Source organism: Protopterus annectens, chromosome 13.part0, assembly GCF_019279795.1.
Source record: "Protopterus annectens isolate FY-2018-M chromosome 13.part0, PAN1.0, whole genome shotgun sequence".
NCBI lineage: Eukaryota > Metazoa > Chordata > Ceratodontiformes > Protopteridae > Protopterus > Protopterus annectens.
Window position 1 is genome coordinate 776,671,350 of NC_056747.1, and position 27,380 is coordinate 776,698,729.

Below are 27,380 nucleotides of genomic sequence, written 5' to 3' on the forward strand. Positions count from 1 at the left end.
CCCTACACTGACCGCCTCAAAAACTCCAGCTTTATTCCATAGCATATCACCTACTCCGAGGTGATCTCTGCCTAACAAATAAAGCTATGTCAAACCCAGAGCTGTTGGACATGCTACACCTAAAGAAATCCCAATCCCCTTCAAGCTACACGCTCTAGGGACCTAAACATTGTCACCACAATAAACAGGACATGCTAGCGGGATAGATTCCTGTCCGAGAGACTTCCCATATTCTGGAACAGGCTACCCATCTATGTCAAGCAAAGTTCTTCATTAGCACTCTTCAAGAAAAATCTTGATGAGTGGATGGGAAATACACCCCGGCGATCACTTATGTGTCTCTGCTTGACAGTGGCACAGGAAAATAACTTTCTTGCATGGCGTAAGCCAGGGAACCTTGTTGGCTAAGCTTGCATAGGCCCTTGAGCCGATAGCCTAGTACCTACCTATGAACCTATATAGATGACATAACTATTGTCTCCAAACAAAATAAGACTTCACCAGAACTGATCAAACAAACAACTCCACATTTAAAATCACAATTAGTCATTATGGAATGCATATAGATGGCAGAACTATGTAAATGCATATTACTAAAAGCTTAAAAAAAATTCTTCGATCAACAGTCATAAATGGAATATGAATCATTGTCCGTATTAAGTCTCCTAATGATTGAGTTGTATCTGGTTCTTTAATCTTTCAGAGCATCTCAAGGGTGGAAAAACTAAAGGGTCATCCAGATATAAATTAATAGTCTTAGGGTCATGATTATTATTATGTTGATCTTGAACTGAATATTTATCATATTTAAGTCATGTTTAGATGGCAACAGGTATGGAAAATTATTGTCATAGTCCTTTTTGTCTCAATAACGTTTCCCCATTTTTCTACAAATGTTTTCTTTCACAACTTTTCCAGTTGATCAAACGTAGCTGTATATTGACTGGAATTGATTGTAAACATAGTCCTGTTTCAAACCGTTACCCAGATCAATTAATTCCTTAATTAATTGCTCAATCTCTCTCTTATTATGTTCAGTTAATAAGGTCATACCCAAAACAGTTAAACATTTTTAATCAACCATGATGTAATTCTGTCCCCAGCTGTGTCCATCAACCACAACTAGTTTTGTGGTACTGGATCTAAATGGATTTAAAATTTCTAATCTTAGCTAGTTAGATTTTACCGAAACATATTTTGACCTATTTCTGCAAGGTTGTACATATTCCTAATCCTTGGGTGGATGTAAGAACTGTACTGGTGGATTTAAAGATATATACTCAAAAACTGAATTTAAATCTTTATTTTAAACAGACAGGAGTGTGTAATACAACACATGGAAAATTGATGCATAAAAGTATGTTCAGTCCTCCTTTGCATCTAAGTTGACAGACATTTGAAAGGAAATATGAACATGATATCAAACAGCTTTTGCTGAAAAAAAAAAAGTGAGATTTGGGCATGATTTGTCTTATGAGGAATTTATTTTAGTAAAGAATTTTAATGAATGATAGTAACATTAGAATAATGAGGCCTGATAAAGGTTTGTGGCCTTGTTACCTCATTATCATGGATATGATAGATCTTATTTCAAAAATGTCCAACCTTTGGCAGGATGAAAAAACATACACATTTACATTGGTTAATCTAGTTAATATTACTTACAAAAAATTCATGTCCTGTTGGATGATTTGTTGTAACAAAAACAGATTTTTTTAGACCTGTATAAGTATTTATTAGTAAAGAAACCCCTTAACACTGACAATGTTCAGTATAACAAAAATGCATGTGTCAACTATGGATCCACCGTTGCATCCCTCAGCATATGCCACAGGATCAATCACTCAACCCCCATGGCACTGTATATAGATAACACATTAAAGCATTTTTTTTAGATATTCGCAAATATCTGGCAAAGGATTCATGGTATTTTTGGACAATTTAACCAACTGTATATATGATGATCAAACACTGTTAGTGACAATAGATGTAGTGAAACCTATACAGTGTTATACCTCATCAGTTAGGGATGGAGTGAATTAGTGAATTTTTGAGCACAGTAGAAATTAGAAATTCCATGTTATTTATGGAAGTAGTATTGAAAAACAACTACATATTTTTTCCAGGTGGATATTAAAACTAAGACACAGGTGAACCAATGGGAGCCGCATGTGCCTCAATATTCGTCAACATGAATATATACTTTTGGGAAAAGGCATTTATTTTTCATTCTGTACTTCTGAGATATATTAAACATTGTAATAATTGTTTTGGTTGATTTATTCATTATATGCACTGGACTGGAAAATTATTTGATGGATTTTATTAATTACATTGATATAAGTACAGAGTTTTTTAAGTTTACATACTTTTCCATTAACAAAATCAGTTATGTGGATGTTCTGATATCTACATTTTATGAATAGCATAGGTTTACTTCAGCAATTCAAAAATTCATAGAAAATTAACTTTTTTTGATAGTTTATATTTTCGTAGTACAAAAAAAAACGGACAACAACTTGTGTAAATGTAGGTCTGCAGCAAACATAGTACAAAAACAAAAATCCCAAACCCACAATGTCAGGAGAACAAAGATTTAATAATAAAATCCACAAAGCTTTTGGGTATTACAGAACCCTACACAATGTTCTCCAGACATTGTTGGTTTTGTTTGTTTTCATAGTAATGACCCCTTTTTACAAAAACAAAACTTAGTTAATGGCCAGATGGTTGGATTAGCATGGGTGATTTCAGAGGAGAATTTTAAAACAGATTCCCCATTTAGATTAGGGGATTTGTGTTTGGTTAGAATTGTAGTCCAGTGATTTGTTATTAATGGTATTTATTTTTCAACTGGTAATAATAACTTGAGGTAGAAGTACTAATAAAGAGGATGAATGGCTGTAAGTATGCTTATCTATGAAATTTTTTTAATGAAATCATGAAAATGTGTTGGAAAGAGAATGGCTGTAAGATATGAATAGGGAATGTCTATTATTACACCTAGGATGAAGAATACGGTTAATCTTTGACTAGATTGTTTTTTAGAAAGTTGCCGTGGAGACATTATTTTGACAAAACAGCTTTTTTGCTTGCAATAATAGCCATCTTAACTTTAATAGAAGATTTTCTGAAGCTGGCATGGGTCTTTACAACCCCATGATGTCTGCAAAACAGACCAGAAAAGTATTTTATTTACACTGGAATTTAATTTGTGGTATTTGTTTGTGGTAGAGTTATAGATGACCCACCTAAGCTAAAGAGGTGTCAGTTTATCTGAATTTATGCTGATTTATCAGCAGCCATTTCTTTGACTGCTAATACCTTTCATCAGTCCTGGAAAAAATGTTTGCACCCCTCCCTCCACAAAATTATATATGCCTACTTTGAGGTTGCGTAACAGTGGAGAAAAGGGAGAACTCCACGGTCGCCAAAATATTTGCACCCCTCCCTCCACAAAATTATATATGCCTATTTTGAGGTTGCATAACAGTGGAGAAAAGGGAGAACTCCACAGTCGCCAAAAAGGTGTTTTGGCAGAATTTCTTCTGTTTATTGGCAGTCAAAAAATGTCTGTCAGTAGATTGACTGCATTCGATTTATCTAGTGTGGATATGAAAGTCAAGATAAAACAGGAAACTGCATCATTCAGTAGTTGATTCTCTTGTGGGGAGTGAGGAACCCATGTGCTGCCCCTAGGAATGATATTAGGGACATGACACTGACTGGCCTTTATTTGCTTTCTAGTATTAGCAAATGCTTTGAATCGGCACATAGCAGTGTATGTTCAATGTGTTTATACACCTCCACCAGGCATCACTGCACTCAGACATAGCAGCAAGCACTTAAGCAATGTTAGGTAGTCGGTGAAAATCCCCTCCATAGCTGTAAATTGCAATTATATACCCGCTGTTATTTTTCTCCTTTGTCTTGTTGGTAAAAGAAACAGAACTTTTCTACCTGCAGCAGGCGACCCCTCACTAAGGCGAACGTAGAAGGATCTCAGAAAAACAAGTGGGACCAGAGAACACAGAAGTCCATGTGTGCAGTAAAACAAGCATGATGCAAAAAAAAATAAAACACGTACATCCGATTGAATAGCCAAGTACATCAGGCCCGCCGCCTACAGCAAGACTTGCAGAGCAGCAACTGGCTTCTTGCATGCACTCTGAGGACTGTAGTTTGAACATAGTTTGAACATGTGCTGCCATCTTGTGACTTTCACTTGATATGGCTTTTGTGTATTAGCCAGTGTCTGCTAAGAATCACACTTCTTTGTCTAGTTGTTATAATTTGTTAAATGGCTCGGCGCAGCTGGACCAAGTTTGTTTAACGTGGAAGCATGTGGATAAAAGTTGCAGTGTGGAGTAAAAGCCAGCATTATAAAGTGTATTAGCAGGGTAGTAGTACACTGATGTATAGCCTGTGTCAGCCACATTACATGCTTGTAGAGTAACAGCATATTGGCAGTGCAGGCTATGCTTAACCAGCCACTGAAATTAGAAAATGCTGTTGGTAGTAGCTTGCAATTTATTATTGCAGAATTGTGCTTGAGGATTTGTCATAGATAAGAAGATAACATTTTTATAAAACGGGAACATTTTAATATTGATTGATACTGGATTTGTACTTTGATTAGCTAAAAGACTGCATAAACTGTCCAGGAAGATTATAAGCGCTCGTATTCCTTCAAGTCAGTAAACAGATCATTACACACCTGTGATGCTACTTTCCTTTGAACCTTAATATCCCAGAGCACTGCCTTCATAGTGGTAGGAAAGCCTTTGTTAAAGGCCATTGCTTGCTAAATAAACGCATTTGTTAACTCTTTAAGTAGGTTCCGGAATTACTTAAAAGGTTTTTGAAAAAGAAAAAAACATATCATAATTGTATCCAGTAGTGCGGCTAGCGTGGAGTGAAGGGGCAACTGCTTAGGGGGTGTTATCGGATTGGCAATCTGTTCCATCCATCATCCCTATCACTCTTTAGTGTGGTCAGAATTGAGCACTGTAGTGTTCTGTGTTTAGTCTTAACTGCAGCAAGAAATTTGATATAGCTTAAAAGTAAAATAAACATTTGTTTTCAATTAGCTCTGTGTGGGATATAAACTATAGCAATGGTTTGCTACAGTTTAAAAGAGAAAATCATTTATTTTATTTTATTTTTAATCTGAGGAAGGAGGGTTGGGGTAGCATGCAGAACTACAGGACTTTTCAGGGGCCCAAGGTACCTGATCTCAGACTTTCTTTTTTCCCGCTCTTCCAATGAAGAAAGAGGGGCTGCAGGAGGAAGGGAGCATGTATCTGGCCACTTGGTGTGCCAATACAACAAGCAGACCTTGTGTGTGTGTGTGTGTGTGTGTGTGTGTGTGTGTGTGTGTGTGTGTGTGTGTGTGTGTGTGTGTGTGTGTGTGTGTGTGTGTGTGTGTGTGTGTGTGTGTGTGTGTGCGCACTCTTCCAGTTGAAGAGCTGGGTAGGTGAGGCCCTACTATGGAGAGTAGCCCAGGCATTACTAAAGCCAGCTATGCCTCAGAATTCATCAGTTAAGTTATTTAGTAAATAGGACTTTCTGTCCTTTCCTTGTAGATGATTTTAAGCATCTTTTGCTGGTTGAGGGACAGTTTTCAGCATATGCTGCTCGCATTAAACATACATTGTTATTGCTTCCTCTTTGGTATGATTGCATACATTTAAGTGTGGATGTGTAAAGTAGAACAAATCTGTTTATGGATGTTTAAATGCAATAAAAGGTGATACAGATGTTTTATGTGCACCTTTTATATTGATTATTATTATTATACTTTTTTAAAAGTTTCCAGCAGTTTTTTTGCAGATTTTCTAATTTTATTCAAGATTACTTCGTCTTGTGACCATTGTGCCTTGCCGGTTCCCATTCCCACCTTAGTCTGTACTTCCCTTCTCAAGGAAGGTAGGCCAGTCAAGCCTGGGGTGACTTTATAAATGCTCTTCCAATTATTCAAGCCCCATCTGAAATGAAAAATAGCATATCAAAATGCTTTATTTGCAAGGGAGAATCTGTTCCAGTGGTGGGCGGAGATGCTGAGTAATGAATCTGTCTCTTCACCTTGTTTTACTGATCTGTTAAAGCAGGTTTAGATCCCTTGTTGGTATTTGTGGGACTGTTTGATTTTTAAAGGTATAAGAAATCCTGGACTACTGGGTCCCTGATTGGTTGGAAGGCCAAATTACAGGTCTCCTCTAAGGAACCTGTAAGAAAAGAGGGACAATGCCTCTAGAATATTTTTGGTAGCTTAAGAGATTTTAAGTATGTGATCCTCTTTGTTAAGAACCTCTGGCTAAGTACATCCCAAATGGGGCATTGCATTCTGTGATTGGTGTGATCAGTGCTAAGCATTCTGTGATTGGTTTGATCAGTGCTAAGCATTCTGCGATTGGTCAGATCAGTAATAAATATAAGGAGACAATAACATCTTTAGATCTGCATGATACTCTCTTGGCAATCAGTTGCACCTTGTAGAAGGATTTCATAGCAAACTCTGCTCCATGGTGATCAATTTATAGTGAATTATAAACACAGGAACTCGGAACTCTAACTTCATTTTCATTTTGAAATGGGGTATTCTTAATGCTTTATACTCTTGAGTTGATTTGTCTGCAAAATGAAGTAGTGTTACATTTTGTAGCATTTAATTTAAGCCCATTTTCAATACACCAAACATTTTTAGCTCCTGCTGAAGGATTTCTGTGTCAGAGGAGGCTTTGACAATGACCTCTAGTTTGCAGTCCTACAGTCATACACAAACTTGCTTAGCCATACCTCTTGTTTTTCAGTCTGTAGGTCAGAGAAGTAGCTGCAGAACAAAAGTGGTCCTGCAGAACAAGGGAGAATGTCATCTTGATGAAGGTAGTTTCAGTGGATACAAAGAAATCAAAAGCAATTCACAAAACCACTTATGACCACAGTGGAGACTGCCTTTTACTCTACTGTTGTGTGACTTCAGAGTTAGTATATGTCATTCTGGTGGCTTGGGGTGTGTGTGTGGGGGGGGGGGGATCTTGACCTTGCAAAAAAAATCCTTTAATGATTGCTGAAGGTGGTTTTGGTGAACTACTTTCAAATTAGTTTTTTTTTTTGCATTTGCTGAAACTGCCTTTGATGAATTGACATGAGTCCCAGTACATCACTGGTCACCTTTATGTTCTCTGACACTGCCCCTGAACCCACACTTTGACGTTTCTGTGTTTTAGCCATTTAGCTATCCATCTCACCACATAGGGTCCTATTTGCAATTTGTTTAGTTTATTAATTATGCTGGTATGGGGGTGGTGGTGTCAAATGCCATGTCTTGTATGAGCTTTTTGAAGAAGTTTTACCAGGTTCATTACACAGCATCTACCATTTATAAAAGCAGATATCTGCAGACCTAGCCTGATGACGTTTTTAGATGGCCTATAGTCTCAGAGTTTGGCAGCAGGGTCACCTTTATGGAGTGGCATCACCGGTGCTGTATGTCATGTTTCCAGGACTGAGGCTGTAGCTGAGCTCAGGTTAAATAACTTATGGACAGGTTCTACAAGGGCATGTTTAGTACTCTTTAGCAATCTGGTCCCATTGAGGAAATGTTCATAGTCTTGGACAACACTCTCAGTATACGTTATTTAGTGATGATGGGGAGTGGAGGAGAGATACAAGTATTGAAGGGCTTGATAGTCATCTCAGGAATGAAGTTTGGATACTAATATTGACAATGTCCACCAGGAACAAAGTAGGTTTTGCCATTTAGTAAGATTTCAGTACATTGTTGAGTGTTGTTTCTGAGGTTTCTAACATAAATAAGGTTTTGTAAATGCTCTTTGCTTCACATGCCAACCTGAGTTCATGGGCTTCCTTAGTAGATCTAATAATATTTTTTAAATTCTTAGTCAAATTCCTAAGCCGTCCTTGACTTGGGGTTCTTTAGATCTGTTGTATACTCTACAGTTATGCCTGTCGACAATCAGGATGGTTTGCTTTTAAATTTCTCATTGTATTTAGATCTAGATGGGACTGACAATTCTATGCATTTATGTATCTAGGTATACCAACTCCTTTTTGAATCTATCTGCTGAGGTGATGTCTGGGGTGGCATTGCTATAATTGAATCTTGAGATTTCATCATAGAATTTGAAGAGATGTGTACATTTGAAGTATTTGAATTCTGCTACATTGGTTTCAGAAGGTTTAGATAGTTTGAGGGAAAAGGTTATTAGCTGATCATCTTGCTTAATCGACAAAGGTTCAGTGGAGTTGTGTATAGTGATGATGTGTTTGAAAGTACCAGGTCAAAAATACGCTGTCCTTTAGTTGGGATTGTAACAATCTTGTCCATAGAGTTTTATTTATTAGATCTAAAAACTTCTGTACATGTCCTGTGTTGGATGTGTAGGCACTCCAGTCAGTTGATGGCTATTTAAAGTTAGTCTTATTATGGAAATTCATCCTTGGCATTTTGGAACCGGACATGAACTTTTGGAGACATAGAGGATGTTCTTTAGCAGGTGCTAAACTGATAGGTAATTTTGTTTAGTGTAATTTGGAGTATGATAAGTTCCATTTGAGGGTTTGTGGGAATATGTCTAAAGGGGATTTGGCCTCTGACAAATATGGACATGCCACTACAGTTGCCACTGGGTCTGAATGCATGGTAGGTGCTGTACTCAGGTATGGAGGAAATGCTTTTTGTTCTTTTTAACCAGGTTTCAGTGATTACACACACATGGATGCCTTCCACATGCAAGAGTGCTTCACGATTGTGCACCTTGTTGTTTAGACGTCTGGTGTTGAGCAGAGCCACCTTAATTTGATTGTGTTTTGATACTGATAGGTTTGCTATGTTGGAATGTACAGTAACTGAAATTTACCTAAGAAAACACTGGACTTTAGCCGGTATGCAGAAGACCATAAATCAGATTTGCAGGCCATCCCTTGCAAAGTAAGACCATTGTTAATCTTGTTCTGTGCTGGCACATACTAGAGCCCACTAGAATGACAGCAATTGTTTAACTAATTGTTGGAAGCCAGTCACCTTTTCTTTATATGCATCATTCATGGAGAAGGGTCTGCTCAGTATCAGTGAATTGTCAACATTTGTGACATGAAAAAGAGCGCAGACAGCTTTCGGAATATTGATTTTTTTATTTGCCCAAATTCATTAAATTCCACATGCACAAGTACCATGTTGTAGATATATATGTCTGGTGCAAAGATCTTAAGAACCCTTCAATCATGTGATATTCTGGCACCTGAAAAATAAGTTTTCCTGTATTTTGTGAGTGAGGAATCAGTGTGTCTCACTACAGATTTACCAATCACTAAAACATTTTTATCTGTGCGGTGGTCTGATGTACTGGAATTGAGACCCTTTGTCTCATGGTAAATCTTTGTTAAGCAAGAAATACTATCTGATGCAGTGTTTGATTTTGATTTTTGAAGAGACTTGACCTTTATAGGTTTAGGATGCTAACGTAAGGGCTTACTTACAGAGTAGACTATGCCATTATTTTGTTTCAGGGCTTTTTTGTGAGAGTGAGCCCTCCACATCTCATAAATATTAGCACCTCTCACAAATGGAGCTATATGTGTTTTGTAGGAGTTCATTATCTGAAAACATACAGTTGTCACTAGACTGCTTTTGGATTCCTAATGCTATGAAGCTGGCAGCAGAGATGAGACGAATAGTCCTGACCTTCCATTTTGTCCACTACGAAGTAAAACTTGTTTTGGTTTACAGAGATTTGCTTTAAATAAGATAGAGATCTATGGCCTATTGAGACAATTATTGGTGAAGGGGTGGGTAGTGTAGTTATGTATGGATGTCTGTTTAGGAAACTAAATAACTTGGGTTTAAATGTGACTGTGATGAGTACAGCTTAGGAAGCTTACGTAACAAACTGCAGTTTGTTTATTTTTAACATGAAACATCTTTATTAAATTATCTCTTATGACATAGGCAGCCATGTATTTATATAAATGAAGACAAACCAAACTGACATTTTCGGTTGCAAACATTATACTTCACTTATAATCTAACGAGTCATTATCTGTCTTCACAAAGCTCATTCAATTCCTGCCTTCCCTTAAACCTTATTTCTCTTCCAAAACATTATTCTGCATGTATTGTTCCAACAATTCCCATTTGCTGTGTAATTTGCTCCTACCCTTTTCTAAGATCCCACTTCTAGTTCTTTTATCATTGTACAGTTGGTTTAGACTTAGATTTCTATTTTCTAGTAATTGCTTTTTTGGCAGCCACCAGAATTAAACTCAACATAAGCCTTACTATGACTAGGCAATTTTGATTCTGTATCATAGCTCAAAAAATAATTTCCTTAGTTACACCAATTTGCTCACCCAGTAGTTCTGAGTAGTCTGTGGGGAATTTTTAAAGTATGCCAATTCATTACAGTCCCAAAAATAAGCTCCCAGTAGCCTCTTTCTTCTCCATCACACCTCCAACATTTGCAATATACCTGAGGAAAAAGTGTTTGGAGTATGCTTGAGGTGTAAAAATATCTATGCAAACACCTCCAACCAAAGATCCTGAATCTTTTAGACTTTGTTGCATATTTGGGAGCCATGCATATGTCCACCCCATTACTTCTTTGTGAATTGCTTATCCAGTCTGTCTTCCCAGTCCTTTTTTAACCTTCTCTGATTGATTCCTATAGTTATCAGGCAGTATTTTATATGCCATTCTAATTATCCCTTTTTAACAGCAACTTCTGCTCTAGGTTCTAGTAAAAACTTTACCAGTGCTGGCCTTTCACTTTACAATCTCCCTATTTCTTTCTCTTTGCCTGTATTCTGATATAAATCCTTGATAGGGAAAGTAATTTCTAGCTTGCAGTCCAAACAAATCTTGGGCTCTTCCCATTCTGCTACCTTTCCCTCTCTAATTATTTGCTCCCAGTACCTTGGTTCCTTTGCCAGTAAATTCCAGCCTTCTCTTAACAAATTTTCTGTATCCCTAATTGCATTCATCTGTATTGGCATAATCTTTTTCCATCCTTTTGTAGGCTTAGTTCTTGGAATACTTTCTGCTGCTTTATGAATATACTATTCTGTATATATATTTTTATTCTCCTTACATCCAACATCCCAATCTTTCCTTGTTTCTTGACCATCCCACCTGTTTCATAATTGCCTCTTTCCACTTTGAGTTACAGCTTTCTGCTTGTGTTATGTATACAAGCTTTAACTGCATAGCTCTGATATACCCCGTCAAATCAGGTAATCCCAAACCACCTTGTTCTACTGGAAGGATCAACTTATCCCATATGACTGTTGCCCTCTTCCCCTCCCGGGTAAAATCCTTCAACTCTTTATTAATTGCTATCCACAACTTCTCTTCTGGTTGATAAAAACATGCCTGACCTGTATATAAAACTTAGGGGACTAAAACATTTTCACTGCTTGTATCTTGCTATCCTTATCCATAAGTAAGAGCATCCAGTTTCTTAGTTTTTGTATTATCCTTTCTTTAGTCTCTTCCCACATATCCTTAGCTGCCAAAACAAAATCCCTTTTAATCCATACTCCTTCATTTTATCATGTCCCCATAAATATGGATATTGCCGACCCAATTTGTGTGTGGGTATATAGTTTATAACTATTGCCTTTGTTTTATCTTCATTAATTTTGTATCTCAAAAAGACTTGAAACTGTCTCAGAGTGCTCCCTAACACTGAATGTCCTTTTGTGGTTTTGTCAGGTATAAAATATCATCTGCAAATAAAGCTATTTTTTCTTGACTACCATACCAATTATATCATTGAATTTCTGAGTACCGTATTTTCTTTCACAATGTTCTAAATGTAGTACAAATAACAAAGGGGAAAGGGAATACCCCTGCCTGGCTCCCTTGATCAAACAGAACTTATCAGAGAGGATTCTCTCACTTAAATTTTTGCCTCTGATCCCTCATATATCCTTCTAATCAACCTTATAATTTTATCAGCGAATGCAAATGCTTCATTGCCCTACTTATAAAAAACAGCTTTCTCTTTCAGATGCCTTCTCTGCATCATGACCCACCAACAACAGTGATATTTTCTTACATTCTGCTTCCCTCTGGATCATTATTGTTCTTTTAATGTTGTCAAATGTTTGCCTTCCCTCCACAAAAACCACATTGATCCATATCTGTCAATTTTGGCGTGACCTTTGCAATTCTTTTAGGCATTATAGACATAAACACTTTACAATCATGGTTTAGAATCAAAATTATCGTATGTGAAGCTGGATCTGATGCTTTTACCCTCTTTAGATATTACAGCCATCATCATTTTCTTCCAGGATGTTGGTGCTTCTCCTCCTCTTAAAATACTGTTAAACAAAACATTCCAGATCTGTATCCTTTTCCTCCCTCCTAGCTTCCACTATTTCTGAGGACTTTCCTGTAGTTTGGTTATACAACACCATTTTATCTCATCTCCTGTCCTAACAGTTAGTAGTTGAGCCTCATCTACGTCTAACCTTGGCATATTGATTTCTTCTATAAACATTTCCATTTGTACTTTTTCTCAATTTCCACATTTCTTTGCTTTATACAGATTTCCATAAAATGTTTGAAATATTTCTAATACCTCTACAGGATCTTTAGTTGTTTTTCTTGTATAGGCTTCTTAAGGTTCACAATAACCTTTTTAGCTTTAGGTTGTCTGAGATGTTGTGCTAAAAGTTTTTTATTTATTTATTTTGCTCTGGAGATATCAACAGCTGCTCAGTTGCTTAACAACAATCTTTCTAAACTCGTGCATATTATCAAGGTAATTCCTTATCTGTTTAGCTTTCTGCAATTGTGTGTCTTCTTATATGAGATTCCCCCTATTTTGCAGTAGTTTAACCTTTATCAGCCTCTCTAAATAATTATTTTTACTTCTTAACCATATCTCTTTTTCTTTTATTTTCGCCCTATTTTTAAACTCCACTTTAATTTTATCCCACTCCCTAGCACAGTCATGTCAAATTAACCCATCCTTCTGCCTAATAAAATATACAGTAAGAGTCTGCTATCAAAGACAGGTAGTTTTCTATCATCTCCCTGGCCAGAGTGATAGACACAGGCATCCTGAGGCAGTGTAGCATTTGTCTCATGTATACTGATAACCACTTACTTCTGAAACAAACAGTTTATGTGAGAGATGTAGTTACACTTTGAAATTGGAGGCAAGACTCTCACATAAGGACAATTGAATGCTAAACAGGTTGTCGGCACACATACACTTCCCACACTAAATAAAGACACGACAGGTAAACCCACATATGCAGAGGTACTCACTAGTAACTTAAAGATCAGAGGCCTACCAAATGGAAACCACTTACACACAATTAAAAAAACAACCACAGCACATAATAACATGCACACCAGTGTTTCAACAAATAAGACCATAAGGTGTAATACCACAAAATCTAATGTATTGGTCATAGGTGACTCCATTGTGAGACACACAGATGTTCCCCTCACCAGGCTGGATAAAGGAGCAGGTTACGGTTAGCTGCCTGACAGGTACCAGGATCCGTCAAGCTACTCAAGCTCTCAACTCACTTAGCCACAAGTACCGGTATGACTCCATCATAGTCCATGTGGGGGTGAATGACTTGAGATGTATGTCATTGCACTATGTGAACAGAGACATGACTGAGCTCTCAGATTGTGTCACAGGCAGGTATATACTTAGCCTTAAGCAGCATTCTGCCTTGTCCAAGGATGATGCCACAATACAAACAAAAAATTATTGACTTTAACAATCAGCTTAGCTTCTGGTCTCAGTCCAAGGGTGTCCAGTATCTGTTAGCCAGGGAAGGCATGGTCAGCAGGCCATGCTGCTTTGCCAGAGATGGTCTGCATCTGTCTCCTCTAGGCTTTTGGACACAGGCAAAGGCATCAGCTACCAATATTGTGCCTTTTTTAGGCAGTGTCAAAATAACCAACCTCCTAAAAATAACAAAATTCTCTCTAGATAACTCAAGGTACTGCTGCTTAATAATAGGAGTTTAAACAAGAAACTGCACTCCCTGGAAGCACTCCTCACCTTGGAAAGTGCTGACTACTGTGTAGTTACTGAGACATGGTTCAAAGGTGTAGAAAACACCCTGGCCATGCAGGGCTACAATGCCTTCCATACATTCATACCACAAACTGAGCATGAAAGAACCAGAGGAGGAGCTGTATCCATTTTCATTGAGGATAAGTACGCCTTGAGACTGGTCAAACAGTATAAGTCTCTCGAGCTGCTCCATGTCCAAGTGAATATCAGCAAAGCCCATAGGTCCCACACCATGAAACAGGAAAAGCATACCACATATCTGAACTTACTGGATTCACTTGCCATACAGCCCAACACCTTACTCATGGGTGATTTTAATTATCCTACCATCGACCGGGAAAGATACATGACCACAAACATGCTGGTTCAGAGGTACTTGGACATTGTCAATGCAAATGTTCTATAACAACTAGTCAGTACACCCACAAGAGCCTGAAATGTCCTGAACATACTACTCATTAACATGGGAGAGCATCAAGCTTAAAAATGCTTAAGAATTTTTCTAAAACAAATTACCTCCTACTAAGTGATGATATAAGAAGTTTTAAAGCCCCTCAAATGCAGATAACTCAGACTCCTATGCAGAGGTATACACCAATGCTCTGTATAATTAGTTATGCAGGTGTATAGAATCATCTGTACCTGACCAGATTAAAACCAGGTCTTGATGAAAAAAAAAGCCACCCGGATGGACCCCTAGTATAAACAGGCTATACAACAAGAAAAAGAAACTAATGTCCAAGAAGAAGAGGGAACTGGCTCAGCAGAGGAAGAAATCCCTCTCTAGCATAAACAAACAAATTAGAAATCTTACAAGCTCCTACAAAGCTAATCACAAAATAGCCTCCCTATCTAAGGATAATCACAAGGCATTCGTTAACTACATCCAAAAATCTAAAAGAGAATACCCAGCTATGCACTAAACTGGTTGTGGATGGCATCCCCCATACTCAACTGGAGGTAATGGCCAACCTGCTAGCTGACAGATTTGAAGCAAAATTCACCCCCCTGTCCCCTCCAGTCATCCCCTAAAGTGTAACATGCCATCATTCCTCAGCCTAGTATCTTAAGAGAGAACAGTAGGACCAGACAACATCCCATATTGCCCTTTAAACAACTTAAAACATGACCTAGCAGACCCACTTGGATTCCTGTTTAACCACAGCTATTTTCTGGCAGAATGGAGGACAGCAACAGTAATCCCTGTGGACAAAGGGGGACCATCAACCGATCCTGGGAATTATAGACCCATAAGCTTGACTAGCCTCATCTGCAATGCCATGGAAAGCATCATTATGGCCTTGTTAATAAGGACATAGTTAATCTCCAAACTCTGGACCCAACACAGTTCGGATTCATTGACGGTAGATCATTCATGTTAAACATGGCTGACTTCTTCAAGAAAGTCACCAAGGCCCTGGATGAGGGAAAGACAATGCATACCACCTGTCTTGACCTAGCCAAGGCATTTGACACAATCTCACACTCAGATATTATAGAGAAACTCTCCCAGTTGTGAATTAACCCCTGCATTATCAGATGGATAGCCAACTGGCCCACCGACAGGACACATACTATCAAAGTGGATGACTTCACCTCTAGAAAAAGACCAGTTACCAATGGCATACCACAGGGTTCTGTACTGGGTCCCTTACTGTTCTGAATTTATTTTTCAGATGTCCAGGTAAACTTAAACGGTCTGTAGCTGACCAAGTTTGCTGACGACTGCAAATTGAGAGCAGTCATTGAGTCCCCAGAATTGTTAATATACTACAGACAGGGTTAAAGCAGACAAATGATTGGTGCCAAAGCCATGGATTAAAGCTAAATGCAAAAAAAAAAAAAAAAGCATTATTATTCCCTTTGGGAAATCCGACATCCCTGGTAATTACATTATAGATAGCACCCCCTATAAGTGTAGACCTACCGGTACATAATCTGGGTACTCAGGTTGATAGCAATCTGAACTTTGACCGCTACAGTAGTAAGAAAATCCTTCTGCGTGGCATATCTTATAAATAAACGCATCGCATCTAGATCTAAGGCTGTTATAATTCCATTATACTTAACCCTCATAAGACCAGTAATTGAGTGCAATGCTGCCTTTTGCATGTACCTCACCAGACCTCTGTAACAATTGGAGACACCATAGAGGTTTCATACCAAGAAATTACAGGGTGCAAAAAAAAAAAGTCTTATGCGGAAAGATTGAAAGCCCTGTCACTGTATTCCGTCGCCTGCAGGCTGCTAAGGGGTGACCTGCGCATGACTTGCAGGGCAGTCTCTGACCCTGCCCAGATGGAAGTGCTACACATTTGTAAATAAAACTGCAGGAGGGTCACTCGCTCCAGGGATCTTAACCTAGCCTCTGACATGAACAGGTCATGCTGGAGAGAGAGGTACATCTCCCAGAGACTACCACTTCTCTGGAGCAAGCTTCTTATTCACATAAAACAGAGCCCCTCCCTGACCTTCTTCAAATGCACCCTAGATCAATGGATGGGTGACCGCAAATTCACTCCTGGGGTGGTGCCCATATCCCTCCTGAACAGAGGAAGTCGGAATTAATTATCATAAACCTTTACCTCTGTAAACTTCACAAACCTAACCACCGACAATTGGGGCAACTCAGGATGAATATGGCTAGTCATGTATCTTCTATAATAACTCCCAAATAATTTCCACTGCCCATTCCTTAAATGTCTTTCTCTTTAGCAGATAAGTGAGGAAGCACCAATGTCTCATTTTTATTTTCTTACCCTGCATTTCCATTTTAGTTGTTATTGCCGCTTGATCTGAAATAGTTATTGTATGCATATGAAAGCTTTCAATTAAATGTGCTTGTTCCTGTGAAATGTAATTTCTGTCTTGCCTAGCCTAATTTTGTACCTTGGGAAATAATATGTAAATTCTTTTTGAGCTCCTCCACTACATTCAGTTTGTTAAGTTTATCAGTAATTTGGGATTGTGTTGAAAGCCTTTGCCAAGTCGAGGTATGCTGTGTGCAGAGATTTGCCCTCATCAGTGGCCCTGGTCACATTTTCAAAATAGTCCACCAGATTTAACAGGCATGATCTGCCCTTGACAAACCTGAATTGTGTAGGATCCAGGATTTGGAGGTCGCCTATATATTTATGAAGTCCATAATGATACGGTCCGTGGTCTTACAGATGAGATTGGTCAGGCTTATGGGTCTATAATTCCCGGGTCTGTTGCTAGGCCATCATTGTGGAGGGGAATAACTGTTGCTGTTCTCCATTCTGCAGGAACAAAGCCTGTGGTTAGATTAGTTGAAAAGGGTACATAATGGTGATGCTAGTTCAGTTTTAGCCTGTTTAGAAGACAGCCTGGGATGCCGTCTGGTCCCATAGAGGCTGTGTTTTTTTGCCTTGGACAAGGGTTTCATGACCTGTTCTTCAGATGCGTAGGATCAGGTGTAAGTTTGGGGCAAGTTTTGTGATAGGTCTGGAGAGAGTAGGGGGGTGATATTTTCACCAAACCTATCCGCTAGCAGGTTTGCTATCTCTGTGGGGTCAATGTGTGTGATACTATTGGTCACTAGTTCTGCACATGCTTGGGTTCTAACTTTTAGGCTGCATACGTAGCTGTAAATGGCCTTAGGGTTCTCCTTGGCTGTGTTAGCTAAGTTTTTCTCAAAGAGGCCCTTAGAGGATTTGACATGTTGTCTTATTTGCCTGTTGAGGCTGAGGAGGGTGCTTTTCATTTGCTGGGTCTCACCTTTGTTTTGTTGGACAGCAACTTTTTGCATTTATTGTAATGTTTGTTGATGCTGGATGTCCACCATGGCAGCTTGTTTTTACTTCTTGTTGTAATGAATACCCTCAAAACAAAAAAACTCACCTCCACAACATCTCCAAAACCTATTAATCTATATTAACACACAAAAATATGTACATCTTCAGATAATGACCTTTAACCCTCCTAATAGGAACAATTGTGCCAGATTCACAGCCAAACTCATAGGCGTGAATTAACCTGCAATGAAGGTTATCCATGCTAGAATGCATGATACAGCCTGGGCTTCGACTCCCACTAAGTGCTGTATGTATGTCTCATATTTTTCCTGTGCCAGGTGAAGAAAACAACTTAAATGCTTTCAGACATCATCTCCTAGCTATTAAAAGAAAGATATTCACGTATTTGATGAAGTGATGTAGACCCCTGTGATAAAGTTCTTGTTGAATCCTTCAGAGGCCAGTACTGTGATATAGTTCTTGTTGAATCCTTCAGAGGCCAATAGTTTGATGTAGTTCCTTCTAAATTATCTTCTTCATTCAAGCCTTCAGTAATTGGGAGAAGCATCATCACAAGGGGACAAATATGATTGGTCTAAATTACATCATAATTTGTCAGCTTTTCTGACAGACCGTGCACATTTTTGTCTTCATTGTTTCAGCTTCCAAGGCTCTACTAGGTCATGTGTCATCGCGTAGAATGAGTGTGGCTGCCATTTTCTTTTCTATAGGGTTAATCCAAGGTAATTAACAAATTGTTGGACTCATTTTTCTGAACCAGTGAAATGTCTACTAATACTAGACTTCTCTGGCATTGTAGTTCCAACAGTCCATCCGCCAGTGACTGCTTCTGGAGCTGGTGACGGCCTAGTAGATTAGAGGTCATATGCTATGAGGACATCAGTTTCTGGAGATTTCAACCCCACACCAACAAGTTTTTTTTGTTAGCACCTTCTCACTTGTAATCCCACTTCCTGAAATACTGTCATGTTCAGGGTAGTATAAGCAAAGCTGATGAAGTATTTCAGTAATGTCTTCTCTGGGACTAACACTACTTCTCAAATTAACCCCCTCATGATTTTAATGTTGTTCGCTCCCTTTTAAGACCCATAAAACATTCATTTTTATTTTCTTTCAAGGCTTCCTGGGTTATAAAAATGTAACCCAGATGCACTTGAGCTGCATTGCTTTTCACAACTTAGTGGTATAGGGCCAGCTGTATGTTTTCAGACAGGACACCAAGCGTGTATTATTTTGGTGTTAGTCCCTTTACAGCCACTGATAGGTAACACTGTAAGGACTGTCAATTGTCAGCCATAGGGTTCCCTCCCATTTCTAAAAATTTCTGGTACCTAACTTTACTATCCGTATTCTTTGTAAAACAGTGGCCTGTGGTAATGGAATCAGTGGCTTCAACTAAAAGAGCAGCAGTAGTTCTGTATGGGTTTAGTGTCAGAATGAATACAGTAGTGCTCATGAAAAAATAGCTGTTGCCTCCTCTAACCGTTTATATAATTTTTTGAGGAAGTAAATGTCTTATTTCAGGTAGTTATGGTAGACATGCCAAGACCTGGGGTCTTAGCTTTCTGTGCTTTCTGAAGCAGCCATAACCTATACCCTTTATGATGCCTTCTCTGATCCACCTTTTCTTTAGTTTAACAGTGTCTAACCTCCAGTCATACCTCTCAACCTCTTAGACCAAGAAATCTGGACAAAGGCCCAATTTTTAAATATTGCTCTTACAAAAATAGAAAGTTGATAGAATAACAGGTTTTACATTAGAATTAATTTTCTGAATGGGATGAAGTCTGAAACTCAAATGTCAGTCATTCATTTTTAACTTTAATCTTTAATAATTTGCAACTAATTTGCCAGAAAACAACAATTTTATGAAAAACAGACCAAAAATGTGATGCAAAAATCTGAACATTCTGTGAAAATCTGTACAGTTGAGAGGTATGCCTCCAGTCCCTTCCATCTCTGAGAAAGTGAATGTGAACTGCATGTGATGGACCACACATTGCCAGAGTTTCTTGTGCTGACTGTGGTGTCATAGCTTACTTATATTTTATTATGCCTGTATGGCAGACTGAATTATCCTCCACTTAAATCATTACTAAATTTTTCTTTCACATGTTCTGTGTATCCTGAGCCCCTTCTGTTAACCTGTGTTTCGCAACACACTCTGGTTGTAAATTACAGGGCCTGAGTAGTTGTACTTCAGACTTGCATTTCCTCTCCTGTTTTCAATAGGCGTATGTTTAGTGTGGTCTTCCTGACAGTATGCCTTGAATACTGACTAGTGAAGGAAACTATATATCTTCTCCAGTATGATAACATAATCTCTTAACTCTCTGAGACGATGAGATTCGTACTGCTTGTCTGTGCTCACCCATGTCTTAAGAATGACAGGTTTCATATTAGAGAAATCTGAGAACTGTATGCGCAGGATATATAACATTACATCATATATTAGTTCTTTTAGCATGCAAGAGCATAAGTAGGTGTTTAAGGAAGATGGTTTTTGGTTTGTGAACTTCTCCTGAGCATTATAGCTAGGCTTTAACAGATCTCTCTCAGTATGTACATCTAAACCCCCTCTGTATAAATATTCCATCACTATTTCCAGGAATAAATTCCAAGTCCCCACCACCCTATCTGTGGAATAGTATTTCATTATGCCATTCTAAGTTAAATTCCCTTTGTCTTTAGCTACCATCAAAGCCCCTGACTCTTCCCTTATCCTGTCCTTCCTTTTCGGTTGTGTGATCCCAGCTATGTGGGGCAGCCATATCTTTTCTCTCCCTTAACTTCTGTCCTCATTGTTTACATTCTGTGTCATCTAAGTCTTTCTTTCTACTTTACATACCCTTGTTTTTCCATTCTTCCTGGCAACCCCTGTTTTATACACTATAAAAAAGTTCAATATCCCTTTCTCATATGGCCTCCAGAACTAAATGTAGTATGGCATATGAGACCTCACCAGTTTCTTGAGTAATGGAAGGATGACAACTATATCTGTTGTCCATGTCTTTGGCAGTATGCTGGTTTTATTCAGCAGTCTATGCTTGCTTCAGCCAGAGACCAATGCCCACATATGTCTCATTGTCCTTTATAGGAGCACTCTTCCTTATATGCAAGTCACCCCTTGATCCCCCAGCATCACTACTAAAGTGCATAACCTTGGACATTTCTTCAGTGAACCCCATCTGCCACTTGCCTTCCCAGTTTACAGGCTTCATAAATATGTGCTGGAGGCTACCTAACAGGTACTTTGGTTTTGGTGTTGTCAGCAGGCAGTAAATGTGGCTGTGTGTAACTAATAATGCTGTGAGCTGAACTGTCAGTGTGGGTGTCCATTCTAATTGTCTCTGTTGGCTTTACCTTACCAGATTCTCTGATGATTAAAATCCAGAATCATGTAACTCATTTTTGAGAGGAATGGGACATAATTTCAAACATGACCTGAATGGCATTGCCGTACTACTGTGGTAGAGGGCAGAGCAGTTCATTCTGTTTGTCAACTTATTGTGCTCAGCATAGGGTTACTTCTCCCCTTTTCTGTCACAATGCATGCACAATCCAAGATTGGGTTATAAGGCCCAAGGGCAAGTAGAGTGTATTTAACTAAGGCTATCACAATTTCCAAAGTTCTGCACCAGTCAACACTTTTTTGTGACTCTGCTGCCTTTTCATGCCCTGAAGGGGGAGCAGGTTAACTGTCATTTTTCATTACCTCACTTCTGGGACAAGAATTGCAGCAGGCATGTGACATTTATTTATTTCATTAATATTTTGTTAAGCAGGTCAGCCCTACTGCATGAGACTTGTTTTAGAGGAGACCCAGGCAGTAAAGCTCCTGTGTAGCAGGTAAATCAAGATCGACTTCATCAGACATTATGCTGCGTAACTGTTGGAACTGCTGCTGGATTATGCCCTTTGACCTTTTCCATTATTATATACGCAGTTTGACTCCTGCAAGAAAAGAGGTGCATACTGATGTAATTATGAAAGATTTTTAATTTGTAAACCTCACCCCCCAACCACCTCCACACACACACACACACACACATACACATACATGCAGACAAACATACCAGTCCAGTCTGACAGAAGTTTCTTAAACTTATATTTTTTCTGTTTATTAGGCTTGAAAACTTTGGAGATCTTTTTCAGTCTGTACAGTCACAAAGTTTTCATCAGAAACATACATTTTTGCTTGGTGACTGTTGTGGTCCTTAGTTTGTCACTGGGTTAGGAAAACTGGCTGTGTTCCCTTGAAGTTCGGACTGCAGGGCTTTGGGCACTAAGCAGCAGTGTGCTTACGGACTCATTTTCTGTTTGTAAGGAAATGTATGTTTGCCTTTTGCCACAACACTTTTATGGACTCCTGACAAAAAAAATGCATTGGAAAATATGTAAGGTACTTGCAACTAGTGTTCTTTTGCATGTAGTATGAAATGCCAAAAGTAGTTTACATAGTAGCCCCCCACCCCCACCAACTAGTTAATACCGATGTCTGGAGTGAATTCTTAAATTCTTCTTGATGAGCCTGGAAGCTGCATCTGACAGGGTACCCTCTGTCCGTATGTAATCCAGTGGGGTCCATAATGTCTGGTCTTGGTGTGATTAATACAGATGTGAGGCCTACTATTTTCCATGCCTGTCTCCAGCAGAATACTCCCACTACTGGAACACACTGCAGTTAAAAGTTCATTTGGTTACTGATTAGGCCAGTATGTCAAGGGTCATATTAGTTTAGACTAGCCAGCCTTTTTTATTTTAAAAAGGCCACCTGTGAGTTCATAGCCACAGTTTAAGTGAAACTGTTCTAAACCTTCCACAACTCCACAGATGTGAATCGGGTTGGGATACTTCAGTTACAAGCTCTAGTAAATTTATGAGGCAATCATCTTCACTAAGGTAATTCTGTTTTGCTGGTTTATACTGTTGGAAGTAAATGGAACATCACTTGAAAGACAAACACGCAGCATTAATTATATTTGTAGCTGTTTCAGAGCAGCCAAGGCTTTAGTCCAAGTCCTGGAGGAGTGCCAGAAACCCTGACATTAATAATGTCGTTGCATTTCGTGTTTTTTTTTTTTTTTTGGAAGTGATTACACTTAAACAAGCATTTTGTCTTAAGCTGTGCAGCATCAACTTGCCCAGACCTTTTTAAGCAAACAAAGACATATAGCCTAAGACAGAGCAGTATTATTGTCAGATGTGTTTAAAAATGTTGTTCTCGGTGCTGCTACCACAGTCAAGAGTACATTAACATGAGAAGGATTTGTATTCTGCTAGTCTTTGCACTTTCCCTGTCTGATGATCGCAACAAAGAAATGCATCAATCAAGGAAAGTAGAATATTCAACTGAAAAAAGTCTGCATAGAAGTGTATACCCCCAATCTTCACATACTTTTTCATATTTTACAAAAGTTATTTCACCTAATCTGTTAACAGTGTGCATCTCTGTAAACATGGATGCACCTCTCAGTGCATTTTGTGTACTTTTTACAAGAATTAATTTTGCAGTATACCTTTTTGAAACTTCTTTTTGAAGTGTCTAATTCTGTAAGCTAGTGCTTATAAGGGTAAAGCAATTTCTTTTTGCCAGTTTCTGCAGGAAGTAGTTTGTAGGTTTCCAGAGTGAAGATTCCCCATTTTAGAGACGTCATGTGCCTATATGCCAAGTTACACTTACATGAAGGTCATGTTAGAATAAATAATCCAGTAAGATAAATGCTGAAGATTAAGCTTGTCCACTTATAATATTATATCAATCGTCTGTTTCACACATCCATACCATTACTTTCTCTGTTGTGCATTGGCTCTTATATACTTACTGTTAACTTAATATAGTAATTTTTGCTACATGTACTTTTCTGTCATGCTGTTTAATTGAAGTCCTGCTTTTTTATCCTTCGTTTTTTTGCAGACCTATACTGTACACTAGAAGTGGATTCTTTTGGTTATTTTGTCAGCAAAGCAAAAACGCGAGTTTTTCGAGATACCACAGAGCCTCAGTGGAATGAGGTAAGCAATAGAGTACTTGTAGTACGCCATCAGCTGAGTGGTAATGTACTGCCACAGTTGTTAAATGATTGCATTTTAGTCAGTGATGCCAAAGCTCACATTCTGTAGTGACAGGATGTTGTGAACTGACTACGAAGTGTATGCCTTCTCTGTTGATCTACATTTAAGTGTTTGCACCTCCTTTTAGCTGTGCGTGTATGTGTGTGCATGTAAGTATGAGAGGAAGTGTGTGTGTGTGTGTGTGTGTGTGTGTGTGTGTGTGTGTGTGTGTGTGTGTGTGTGTCAATGAGAAGGGTAGACATGGGATTAAGGAAATTTATTGGCGTAAGTATATATTGAGTTTTTCAGGTATGGGATGTAGGAGAGCTTGCCCACTGAAAAGACATTTTTTTATTTTTTTTTTGCAGGGGGAGGATTCATGAAGGTACTACACCATGTGCACCTCTGTGTATGTGTCGCAGCACCCTTTTGATATTCAGCATCTGGCTGCCCTAAAATGGTGCTGCACTGTACTGTAACATGAAGTCATGAAGTATCATGTGGGGTTGGTCCCAAGGCCATACAGAATAGTAATGATGCAGTCCGGGAGATAGGTATATACCAATTAGCCATGTGCTCTATCCCTCTGAACCACCTTGTGGAAGATATCTCCACAATGAGCGATTCAAGAAATCATTCAGCTGTCCCCACCATGTCATGGTTTTGGTTGTGTAAAACCACCTACAACAACAGTGGTGCAGGGATCAGGAGGTGGAGGGATCCAGCAGACATCAGGGATAATGCATCAGGGATCAGGGGGAGGGGGGAGGAAACACTAGTCACTAAGCATACATGTAACTTAACTGCTTTTTGAGCTCCAGCATCAGTACAGGGATCAGGGGATGGAGGGAAAAACTAGCAGGTTTAACTAAAATTTCATAATGACACACACATCACTACATTGATTAGGGGCTTGGGGGGAATCACTAGACACCAGGGATTTTAGAAATGTGCTGTAATAGCACATACACTATTATGGTATGGGGAGGGGCACAGTAGCCACCTGGGCAACTATAAGTCTGCCATAATGGCACTTAAACTATTATGGTGATTGGGGGGGGCACGGAAGAGCGGATAGGTCAGGGGGACAGGTTTGGGGGCTATGATTTGTGTTAGTTGAATCTGTACTTGTGCATGTGTAAGAGTGGCTGTGGGTAGAGTGCTGTTGCCTACACAAGCAGCAGTTTACTACCACAGTATGCAGATTAGCAATGATCTGCATGTGGCAGTAATAACTGGGATTTAGAGACATGCAAATTTGCCAATAATGAGGTCTTACCCTGTCATAGCTAACATGTCTGTGAATTGCAAAGTACTTTGTCTAAATCATTGTTGTGGCTTGCTGTGCTTCACCACAGAAAGACAACATTGAATGAGACTTGCAAGTTATGTTTCACAGAGATGGTTACAAGCGAATGAGTAATTTATTGGGGACTTGAATGAGTAATTTATTACTATTACACTTTACTCCCTTAGCCTCCTCTCTGTTCTGCCAAGACCCTTTTGACCATTCTTAACCTAAACTTTTATTTTCTCGTTTTTCAGCTTGAAAGCCTTGTACAGATACTCAGGCTGTCCCCCCACCTGCAAATAGCAATACAAAAGAATACCCCAACAGAATTCCCAGGCGTGGACTACCTAGTTGTGTCTTCTTTCAGCCTTACAGTGTAGGTGATAGCCTACAGTTCTGTAATTATTTTATTTTATTTTTATTTTATTTTTATTATCTTGTGTGTATTCCTCTCAAGTCATATTTGTAAAGGGTCAGCACACCCACGGACCTACCCCCCCCCAATCTGGCATTTCTACTTTAAACTAGTTTAACTACACCTACTGCAATTCTCCACCTTTGCCACTAGGTGGAGACAGAGCATAATTACTTTTGTTACATACAAATCCCAGCTGCGGGTTACAACTCCACTTGTTAAGCCAATTCCAGGAACCCCATTTCAAACATTAAAACTGTGTAGTCTCTCCCCATAATAGACATAGGAAGGAAACCTATGTAGAAGGAAAGATAGATGACTGACTCTATACCACTTAAAAGTCCACCACAGTACTAGAGACAGGCAAATTTGTTGCTATAACAGTTACATTGTCCACTTAAAAGCTGAAGTGGAAGCACAATTTTCGTATTATTTCTTCAAACAAAGTTGACAGAGAGGGTGCAACTTACCTACTGTAAGCTTTCTTCGTGTACAACCTCACTGTGTAACTGATTGGTTCTTACTAGCTACTCCACTCCGCGGCTGGCTCTACCCGCTCCGTTCTCCCTTTGGACTCACTCCGCTCTCGTACCCTACCCCCAATTCCGACCCGCCCCTAGTGCTCTTACATTTATACCTATAAATCACACCCCCATCTCCTTTTAGCCAGTCAACCTCGTTAATATTCCCAACCCTTCTTTTTACCTTACTCTACCTCTTTAGAATATTTCATTACTTCCCACATAGGACCTTAAACTAAATCATCACTGTGCCTTCATTACCTACCCCATTACACATAAAGCTATTACTCTTGGTTTCACTCTTACCTCCTCTAACTATAGCCTACCTGCTAACCTCCTATGAACATCCAATACAACCACAACTTCATTACCCCTCCAAACATACTGCCATACCAACACTAGCTATTTCCCATAACCACATTAACATTACATTCCGACCCAGCTTCCTACTAGCTAAGTATCATAGACTGGCCCACATCAGGTATAACAATCTAAAAGCTAGGAAATCTCTGTTCCAATATTGCAACCTTCTAAATCCTATATGTAGAATACAACTCCACTCCTTACTTGATGGAGACATTCATCCAAACCCCGGCCCACAAAATACTCATACCACTGAACTCCATAGCCCTAACCTCTCTAGTACACAAACCCCTACTAGACCTTCAAACTCACTCTTTATATCACATCTCAATATATGTAGCATTAACAATAAAGTTGCCCACCTCCACGCTCTTCTAGATGTCCATTTATTTGAAATCCTATGTCTAACAGAAACATGGTTAAAACCTGCAACTAAAGATAATGAAGTCATCCCACCTGGTTATAATATCCTGAGACTAGACCACACAACCAAGAAGGGAGGTAGGTTAGCAATCCTTTACAAAGCAGGGTTACAAGTCACTTCTTCAGACCTTAACCCACCTCTAGACAATAATGCCAAAATCCTTATTTCTAAGATTCAGCTCAATACCTGTAAATCCATATATATCATCTGTATCTACCTTCCTCCAGGTAATAACATAAACACCCTTGAAAATATCCTTAGCTGGCTTTCTGTAAATCTCCCACAAGAAACTATAGTTCCTGGTGACTTTAATATTGACTGGAAGTGCTGTAGTACTGAACATCCTACTATCCATATTAACCTATTTGGCTTTTCTCAAACTATTACCTCTCCAACCAGGATTAACAAGCCCAATAATAAAAAAGTACCTTAGATTGGATTCTCACAAATAATCCTAATCAAAATAC

At 38.9% G+C, this 27,380-nt stretch overlaps 1 protein-coding gene across 6 annotated transcripts in view; it reads left to right on the top strand.

The window, feature by feature from the left end:
• ABR (ABR activator of RhoGEF and GTPase) overlaps window positions 1–27,380 on the top strand; it is a 2,680,879-nt gene that overhangs the window by 2,250,164 nt on the left and 403,335 nt on the right. For all 6 annotated transcript variants that reach the window (XM_044054480.1, XM_044054482.1, XM_044054481.1 and 3 more), the window contains one exon: window positions 23,763–23,860. In XM_044054480.1, coding sequence (XP_043910415.1) covers window positions 23,763–23,860 — 98 coding nt within the window. The remainder of the gene's footprint in view (window positions 1–23,762; window positions 23,861–27,380) is intronic.